Genomic DNA, 10,465 nt, shown 5'->3' with positions numbered 1-10,465 from the left:
TTATATTATTGATTAATTAAGGTATGAAGTATCATAAAAATATTGATTATTTTACATTTTGCGTATAAACAAATGAGGAAATTTAATTGAAACCTACTTTTCTTTTCTATGCAAAATATTCGTAGTGTTAAACTTTTACAAAAACTCTTTAATAACGAAATGATTTTGCTAAACTTTATTTGAATTCGATAAAATAATGTGTAACAACAATGTATACAATAACAGAAATCATATCGCATATGTTCGTTTACAATGTAGACCTCAAAACGTTTCACAGTCAATTTTTCTTTAAAGTCAACTAACGTACTTCAAAGCCTATTTTACAAAAATTGTACCGTACGATTTTTTGACGACAAGTCAAAATGTTAAGTTTAACCTTTGAACTACCAATACTGTGATCTATAGCCGTATAGTCCGAATGACAATTAAACTAAATAAGCGACCTTTTCTTACTTGGTCACCGTACTATACAGCATAGACATAGAAAATATGTTTTCTAGAAATCACAATTCAAAAATTCAAAATGCGACCTTTGAAAAGCCGACTTTTGGATGTTTTACCAGATAAAATTTAACGATTTTCTGTCAAAAAAAAAATTTAAAAAATCTTAATTTTATCAGTAAAAATATTTTTTTGTTAATCTATGGTTCTTAATCTATACATCAAGATGTAAAAAGTAGACGAGAGATTCCAAAAGGTCATCGACATTTCAAGTGCTTATCATATTTTGATTATATAACTAATACATGTTCGTATCATGCAAATATCCTTAATTTTATTTTCCATTACTGCATTTACGGTTAATGCTTTTCTATTACCTATTTCTGTTCAAAACTCTTCTCACTCTAAATAATTATTTATAATTTCAAAATTGAAATATCGAAGTCACAGCGCAACTGAATTTTAATCTGTTCTTTTCCATCTAGCCCATTTATAATTCAACTAATTGTACTACCTGAGGTTCAATGTTTAAAGGACAAGATCAACATGATCAGCTAAAAGAATACAATTAAATTAGATATTGTTTATCATGTATACGGACATATTTAATAAAGAATATTCCATAAATTACCGACTCATTGTTTTAATACTTTATATTTATCAAACTATCTTATTGAAATACATAAGGACATCTAACACTTCGTTATGTACAGGGATTATAAAAAGAAGTTTCAAAATTCAGTCATTCCTGATGTAAAAAGAGTAAATTTATATTATGACATATTATCACCGTATTCATGGTTATGTTTTGAGGTAAGTGATTTGAAAGTTTTGTATTAAGGGTTTTCGGTCGTTTTTGTTTACTGTCTTATACTGTCCTTTTAGGATGTAAAGCTCTAGTCTCAAGAAGAAAACTACAAACAGTACACTTTTGAAAATATTGTTTTCCCTTTTGTAGATTCTGACACGTTACAAGTCCAAATGGAGGAATATGGATCTAAGATTAAAACCGCTTTCACAGGAAGACGTTCTAAAAGGAGCAGGTGAGTTACATAAATCATACATTGTACCAGAAAAACACAAAATATTAGATATTTTCAAAATATCTTTTTGTAAGAAATATCTAGAAGAGGAGCAGCTTACCAAAACACCTTACAACCATGACACACGTATTATAAAACATGCATCATGATACTTGATAACAAAATATCTTGCATTAACATATTTAAGCATAATCAGTACATATATAGATAGAAAAAACCGTGTACATTAACATAAACAAAAAAATGCTTTGATTGGAAATTCAAAACAATAAATTATTCCATATTTATCAATCTACTTTGAACGATCAAGACTGTTTGCTGTTTCTCTCTTCTTGTGCATATGACAAGTACGTAATATAAGATTCTTTGCTCTTTCTTTATACCACAAATCAAATGTCTGCACATGCTTTAGTTTTGTTGACATGTTAAAGTTTTATGTATCTGGGAAACTTTGATATAACATAAAAAAAAAGTCTGGATAGGGTTAACAAAATAGAGACCATCGGAGGAACAGTGAAGGATAAAATGAAAAACAAATTAGAAATAGAAATTAAAAAAAAATGGGCCCCTAAATAGAGAATCGAGAAATGAAGAGCCTTCAACCACCCACTTATAATTATTTAGTCTAAGAATCTGGAATAAAATTAACTGATATTTATTTGTAATTGGTAGGAAATCAGCTTCCAGGCAATGTTCCAATAAAAATGCAGTATATACTACAAGATCTAGCAAGACTAGGAAAGTACCACCAAGTACCCTTCAAAATCCCTGCTGTAAGTTTCTATGATACCAAGGGGAAAATCAAATATCATAAGTTCAATACGAAACAGTAATCACTTAAGGCACCAAAGACAAACAACTGAGAGACAAATAATAATAACAAAACAGGACAAAGTAAACCAAAAATATGCCTTTAATAGCGGCAACTGCGGCGTTGCTAATACAAGTGAAAAACCGGTGAAAAATATTACAATAAGTGCATATTGAATGATTCCAGTATAGTAGATGTCTTTTACTTATCAAACAAAAACTTAACGTTTTCACTTAAAATATATATATTCTTTAATAAAAAGAAATTTGCAAAACATTCAAATAAGTAAAAAGCATGACGTTTAACTATTTTGTTTTAATCAGGATTTGAAAGACGTAATGTATGTGAAAGGATCAAGACCAGCTATGTTATTTATAACGGCAGTTGATATGGAAAACCCAGAATATACAGAAGAACTTTCTCGACAGCTGTGGTTGCGAGTGTGGGGCAAAGTAAGTTGTGGGATTGTCTTGATAAATTAAAACACTAGTTAAAGATTTAGAACCAGTTGTTATCAAAGAGGAATGAATGACGAGAAGACAGTGTACGGAAAAGATATGATTGAGAAGATACGGACAAACAATGAAAGACGTATATGACCACATCCGAAATAGGCGCCAACAAGAAAAGTACGATTACAAGGAGGAATAATACGGAAGAGAAGGCGTATGATAGGCTGCATACGACAGCCATAGTGTTCTTCATACAGATACTACTAGACCGAGTCAAACTCGTGTATGGTCAAAATTGATCAAAGGACACGCTTCAGATATGAAAATATTTTAAATAGTAATTTGTAACATGCTCGACAAACGAGCAATGCCTAGTGGAACTGTTAATATTTTAACATTAACAGTATCAATTTACTAAGTACAAATATGATTAATATCTCTTGATGAGTTCATTTTCTTTCCATTTGTATATTTTCCCTAATTCCTCAACGCTTAATAGACAAAATAAAATGTGTCCGAATTCTTTAAAACTTCATTTAGCTGGTCTAAGTAAATTGCTGTATAAAGAACAAAAAGAAAACAATGTATTCAAGATAAACGTGAGCTATGTGTTGCATCGGCAACTTTAAGAGTATGAAGTAATCCAAGCAAAACATTACTTTGCATTTCTTCAGCTAGTTTCATTCGAAAGTAAACACTGAACAATTCCAAAAAATTAAATGTTTAAGAATAGAAATCTAACAAAAAAACACGAAATGACAAATACTAAAATAATTCATTGTTTCTTTTGCCAAATGAATTTCAGAAATATAAAAGTAAGTTTTGTTTTAGGACGAAGGTATAACTACAGATGACGATATATCACAGGTATGTTTTTAATATTAAACTATTAAACATAAAAACATAAAAAAAAAAGAAAGGCCTTCATTAATATATTGTACTTTACGTCATGCTTTATAGCCTTCAACCACTGATACCATTTATAGAGTGGGTTTAGTGATATGAATGCATTATAGATCATCCATATTTGAACGATATTTTACGTCATTCATACATGTACATCTCAGTTTTTTCCTGTCAAACAAGACAAATTTAGATAGTAGGACACACAGTATTTTCTTGGTAAATGCATAAGTGTTTTTCACATGGGAATATGCAATTCTGACGAATAAAATACTTATATTCTTTAGTTTATAAGGGGATTTGGGATATAGATTAATTAGACAGCAACTTAAAGAGAGGCAAAAGATATCAGAGGGACGGGACAGTCAAACTCATAGATCGAAAATAAACTGACAACGTCATGGCTAAATCATACCGAGTCCATAAATGTTCGGAACAACTACCAGTATTCGGAAATCGAAAGTATGTTGAGTTGTTTTTTTTTTTTTATTATTATTAGAAAGATCTATATGATAATACTTATCAAAGATACCAGGATTTTAATTTAAAACACCAGACGTTCGTTTCGTCTACATAAGACTCATTAGTGACGCTCAGATGAAGATATTTATAAAGCCAAACAAGTACATAGTTGAAGAGCATTGAGAATCCAAAATTCTAAAAAGTTGTGCCGAATACGGCTTAGGTATTCTGGGATAAGAAAATCCTTATTTTTTTTCGAAAAATTCAAAGTTTTGTAAACAGGAAATTTATAAAAATGACCATAACATTTTGTTTATTTTCTGCGAACGATTAATTTCTTATTCTATGTTGATTCCATTTGTTAAAGGCCGCATCAAAGGCTGGAATAAGTAACGAATTGGTTGTTAAATGCTTGAACAAAGCAAAGGAACCTGATGTGTCTGCTCGTTTTAAAGTTTACACAGACGAAGCACTATCACTCGGGGTAAGAAGTCGATATCTAATATTGAATTACAACGCCCAAAATTCAGCAATACATCGTTTGTAATTGTCTTGATATAAAAACGTTGTTCTCTAAAAATAGTTTTCTTTGATATGTTATGCATTTGAATTTGTTTCATGTTAACCTATGCAGTATGCTACTATTTTCAAACACACTAAAATAGATCACGGTTCTTCCGATATATAGCATGTTGTTGTTTTAAATTATATTATAACTGTTTCCGATAGCATTGTATTTACTGTCTTATCTGCGATAAAAACATTTATCACATATTTTGTACTGATATGTACGTTTTTGCATGGCCAATAATAGCCGGAAGTCAAGGTTGGTTATCAGCCCTCGGGGCCAATATCGATATCAGCCCTCGAAATCCATATCAAGCCCCCGAGTTTAACTTCCGGTAATCTGTCAATCAAAGGCTATTTGTAAACAAGTTGAACACAATGAAAAGAAATTTAAAAAGTTACAAATGTGCTGTAGAAGAAAAAAGTAGAAATCACAAAAGTTCCCGTAAAATTTTGACGTCATGAAGAATTTAGAAAATATATGACGCCACACTGGAATGAGTATCGATATAGGATTCTTCCTAAGCATTTTTTAACATTTGTAATTTAACACTTTAAAGTCGTTTAATATTTGCAATTCTTAGAATTAATATGTTTATTGTTAATTATTTCTGAAACTTTTCACAAAACTTTGTTAACCTACTGTGATACTTTTTTTTAACTCACATTGATACATTTATTTATTTTTTTCGTTGAATATCTTTTGATTTTTGATGAAATATCAAACATAATTTGTTGTAAGCTATTTGTTTTCTCCTGCTTGAAAATATGTGATAAATAGATTATAACATGTCATTTTCCATATGGTCCATGGTATCAGCCCACGACCCATATCAAGCCCTCTGGCTTGATATGGGAGTCTAGGGCTGATACCAGGGCCATATGGAAAATGCCATGTAATAATCTATAATTATCATATGTTTAGTACAAAATACAGTAGTTTTGCATATGTGATAAATAGCCTGCTGTTTAATCCATATCGCGCAACTTTGATGCGCACCCTTTATCGCATACCCTTTATCACACCCCTGCCCTTTATCGCATACCCTTTATCACACCCCTACCCTTTATCACACCCCCAATTTTTTTTATTTTTTTTTTTTTACATTTTAAGTCAGTTTGGTTTTTTTTTTTGCTTAAGAAAAATTTTCCTCAAAATAGGTAATTTTTTTGAATGACGTCATTGTTTGGTATGTGACGTCACGAACGTGTAGTTTTCATATTGTATGTGACGTCACGAACGTCACTAAATGCAACTATGAAAAATACAAAACACACAAATTAATACAATAATAAAAACAAAATATTTTTAAAACAACAGCACGCAAATTGTAAGGTAACCCAGGTGCTTCGGATAAGTAATTGAGCAGTTCTTTTAAGGCCTTTGAAACAAGACAAAAGTAGAACTGAAGGTAACCCAGTGCTATGGATCAGAAAACAGTTCATATAATATAATACTCTTCTGTTGAAATATATGATAAAGCGTATAATACATGGCAAAATCCGTATCACATGCCGTATCACCCTCGACCAATATCATCCCTCGGGCCTAAAGGCCCTTGGGCTGATATTGATGTCTCGGGATGATACGACATATTATACGGATTTTGCCATGTATTATTCTCTATATAAGTATATTCTAATATTAAATTTAAAAGATTGCAAGACGAAATATCTTTAGATATATAACACTTTAAATTCAAATCGTTTTTTTTTTATTGATTTACTTTCCTAGGGAACGCTAAAAAAACACAATTTGTAACAGTTTATGAATGCGTGAAGAGTTTAAACTTTGGCCAAAAAATAATGGCAACAGTAGTATACCGCTGTTCGAAATTCAATAATCGAGAAAAAAACCAAATCCGGGTTACATAGCAAAACTGAGGGAAACGTATCAAATATAAGAGAACTACGACACAACAGAAACACAACATTAAAATGAAACACACAGAGAAATGAATTATAATATAACAATGGCCATTTTCCTGACTTGGTACAGGGCATTTTAAGAAAAAATGGTGGGTTGAACCTGGTTTTGTGGCATGCAAAACCTCCCGCGTTAATGGCTATGTTAATTATAATATTAAAATGACAACATTACATGACAGGACTACAACACAAATAAATGAGAGAAAATATAGGACAGAGAAACAAAAAATCAGAGCTGATGATAACATCGCGGACTAGCAGTTCAATAGCAGCATTACCGACAAAGTGCTGGAAAATGAAAAGAATACCGATGGAACCACCGTACAACATGAACACAATAACGTTTAACTGTTTAATTCGTCGAGATGAAAATTCTATCCGTACTTGTATATTCGACCGGGGTCTAAATTGTATCACAATGCTTATTCAGGCTTTTGGAACTCCGACTATTGTCATTCATAATAGTGGTAAAAAGGAAATGATATTTGGATCGGATAGATTGGATATAGTTGCAAACTTTATCGGTAAGTTATACAACTTTATCGGTAAGTTATACAACTTTATCGGTAAGCTATACAACTTCATCGGTAAGTTATACAACTTTATCGGTAAGTTATACAACTTTGAGGAAGAATAAATAGTAATAAAGTACAAAACTGAACTGTTTATTGACGATTTAAAAAAAAATATGTTTAAAACGATAAGTAAACGAAATAAGTAATAACACTTTATACATCTAGAGTGTCCGAATGCTTTTCTGAAAATACCTCCATCAAGGCGCTCAATTTTAAACAATTGAAAGTGAGGGGTGTATAATACGTAGACACATAAGAAGCAACAAATATATGAAGGAACATGTAGAGATAAGCACTTCTTCGATAACACATGCAATAGACAATTTTCAGTTTTATCATATCGGTGTGACAAGCTATAACTTGCATAAAAAGCTCTAATTGAGTCAATTAGAGAATTAATTGATAAATTTCTTTTCTCTATTGTGAAATTTCCTCCACACTGTTGAGTAGAAGTTGAGTACACAGTATGATAAAATACAACAATAACTAAGGTCACACAAGAAAGAAGGAAAAAAGATAGTCATATCAACACAAATAAACAACACAGAACAAATTGAAATATACAACCTCAAATGTAAGAAAAAAAGTGTGAGACAGGTATAAACCATACTCTGTCAAATTGCAAGAAAGAGCTCTGATTGAAACAAAACAGTCTTTGAAACTGACATCATATAGATTCTTCACTATAGATATATAGCTTCATATTTTGAAAGACATACCAAAAAAAGGAAAAATTGGAGACGGTCATGAGCTAAACTTTATGACATAAAATTTAATTGTAGCTTTTCATCTATATATCGAGATTATAGTGTACATACACCTTCCAGTTTTTGCATGTCCAATCATAATCACCTTGATTGAAGTTGCCTAAAATGAAGATTTTGTTTAAAACCTTCCTATTGTTAATTTTATGGCCATTCCATCGAAAGTTTTACGAGGCATAGATTACCTTAGTCGAATTTGGAACAACTGTTTTTCAATGCTCTTCAACTTTGTACTTGTTCGGTTTTATAATTATTTTGATCTGAGCGTCACTGACGAGTCTTATGTAGACGAAACACGCGTCTGTCGTATAAAAGTATAATCCTGGTACCTGTGATAACTATTGACGGATGCCATTATAATTTGTTTCGATGGTTATGAAATAGCTGTGTAACAGATGACCACAGATATGTACTGATTGTCATAGACACAATCCTCTGCTCCTATCTTTGATTGAGACATCACCGAGACGATTGATGCCCTATTAGGGGAATCCACCCGATTCATCGGCGATCCATAAACTTTTTTAAACAAAGACACAAAATAAGAAACTCATCTTTTGTATTTTCAGTATAAGAAAGGTGTGCATTGAAAGATAACAAAGGGACATTCAAATTCATAAATCGAAAATAAACTGAATAAGGCCGTTAGTTTTCTCGAGCTCGTTTGAATTGTTTTACATTGTCATATCGGTACCTTTTATTGCTACAAGGTCATGTTTTTCTCTGACTTTTTATGACGTCCTTACACTAAATCCATTGAATGTTTGATATGTACGGATTGATAGTTTAGTCTTAGATGCATGATTTTTTAATAGTTGTTAGTGGCTTTGAACTAGCTGTCAGATAACTGCGAGTACTCTCAGATCTGTTCCTAGTGTCTTTTTGTTGGGATGTACAAGTACCCGGCCACGTCCAATTGTATTTTTGTCCATCTGATGAGTTAAGCCTTGTTCAACTGATTTTTATAGTTCGTTCTTATGTTGTAATGCTATACCACTGTCCCAGGTTAGGGGGGGGGGGGGGGGGGTTGGGATCCCGCTAACCTGTTTAACCCCGCCACTTTATTTATGTATGTGCATGTCCCAAGTCAGGAGCCTGTAATTCAGTGGTTGTCCTTTGTTTATGTGTTACATATTTGTTTTTCGTTCATTTTTTAAAATAAATAAGGCCGTTAGTTTTCTCGTTTGAATTATTTTACATTGTCATATCGGGACCTTTTATAGCTGACTATGCCGTATGGGCTTTAGTCATTGTTGAAGGCCGTACGGTGACCTATAGTTGTTAATGTCTTTGTCATTTTGGTCTCTTGTGGACAGTTGTCTCATTAGCAATCATACCACTTCTTAATTTTTATATTGACAACGACATGGTAAAAGGCAAAAAGAAAACGGCCAGATGACAAACAACAGTATACAAAACACAACTTAGAAAAAAACTCAAGAATGAGCACAACGAAACACAAAAAAAATACCGGGGTTGATTGCAGGTGATAAGTCTTTTTCGTGTGGTCGCATTCGGTCAAAGGAAGATGTGATTGAGGTTATGACGATGGAAACATATCCAACGTCACCGAAACTCCATAATAAAAAACCAACTCGTCATGACGTCCGTAAAATTATTTAAGGATTGATTTAACTCGACCACGTTGAACTCTTGGTTTAATAGCCTCATTGTGAGCAGCGAACCTCTATCTATGTAATCGCGATAGGAAATGCAATCAAAAAATAGTAAATACATCGTATCGTACAATCATTGTGTTTGAAACAAACTGTATCCAAGAATAATCATAATATTTCTGAACTACCCATTCACGTTAATAACAAGCATTGTTGTTATATTATCGACTTTTTTCTGTTTAGGTGAAACATATGAAGGTCCACTAAATGATCTTTCTAAGATTAAACAGTGAATATGATTGCAGCGAATGAGGAGAATGGAGATATATTATTAAAGACATGAAGACTATTTCTTATAATCAAACGATCATCTCAACAAATGAAAATGTGAAATCACCAAGCAATTTACTTAATCTTAACATCAAATCAGCTGTTCGTCATCATGATCTTTCCATTCATGACAAAAGTATATCTAAAGTAAAGTCATTCTGAAATGAACATCTTTTAATAGTTCGATATACTAACTGTGTTCTAACCCAGGCATAGATAACCTTTGTATTTGGCAAAACCTTTTGGAATGTTTGGTCATCAATGCTCTACAACTTATTTGGCATCTAAACTTTTTTATACACGTCTGGCGTACAAAATTTTAAGCCTTGTTTCTTTGATTATTTTTTTTTACAACCACTTGGGTCTTTTTTATTAAACGCATAAATGGCTTTTGTACAATCTTGCGTTATTGTCCACATCTCAGCAATTGCTGAGTGTTAAGCCAATAAAGTAATGGAACATAAAGGCACTGAAGCAGCTGTAATGAAATCAAGTCCTTTGTGGGATTTTGAGTACGGACTGAGTTTCTGATTTTGGCTCATCCGAATCCCTTTCCATGCCCCATTAAGTCA

General features: G+C 32.1%; 1 protein-coding gene across 1 annotated transcript; it reads left to right on the top strand.

Annotated features, from left to right (window-relative positions):
- The first annotated feature begins 1,116 nt into the window (after positions 1-1,116).
- Positions 1,117-10,131, top strand: LOC139524402 (glutathione S-transferase kappa 1-like). The gene is made up of 8 exons (XM_071319177.1): positions 1,117-1,254; positions 1,400-1,484; positions 2,157-2,257; positions 2,619-2,747; positions 3,579-3,614; positions 4,480-4,596; positions 7,039-7,132; positions 9,807-10,131. Exons 1-8 carry the CDS (start codon positions 1,147-1,149, stop codon positions 9,854-9,856), a joined length of 720 nt encoding a protein of 239 aa, XP_071175278.1. The 5' UTR covers positions 1,117-1,146; the 3' UTR covers positions 9,857-10,131.
- The last annotated feature ends 334 nt before the right edge of the window (positions 10,132-10,465 follow it).

The sequence above is a fragment of the Mytilus edulis genome, chromosome 5, assembly GCF_963676685.1.
Source record: "Mytilus edulis chromosome 5, xbMytEdul2.2, whole genome shotgun sequence".
Lineage (NCBI taxonomy): Eukaryota > Metazoa > Mollusca > Bivalvia > Mytilida > Mytilidae > Mytilus > Mytilus edulis.
Note: the sequence above shows the minus strand (reverse complement) of the source record. Positions and strands in the feature narration are given on the sequence as shown.

Excerpts from the sequence above, each read along its gene's own strand:
- LOC139524402 (XM_071319177.1), top strand. The coding sequence starts at position 1,147 with ATGTACAGGGATTATAAAAAGAAGTTTCAAAATTCAGTCATTCCTGAT. Across the intron at positions 1,255-1,399 it reads ATTCATGGTTATGTTTTGAG|ATTCTGACACGTTACAAGTC; the intron begins GTAAGTGATTTG and ends TCCCTTTTGTAG. Across the intron at positions 2,748-3,578 it reads GGTTGCGAGTGTGGGGCAAA|GACGAAGGTATAACTACAGA; the intron begins GTAAGTTGTGGG and ends GTTTTGTTTTAG.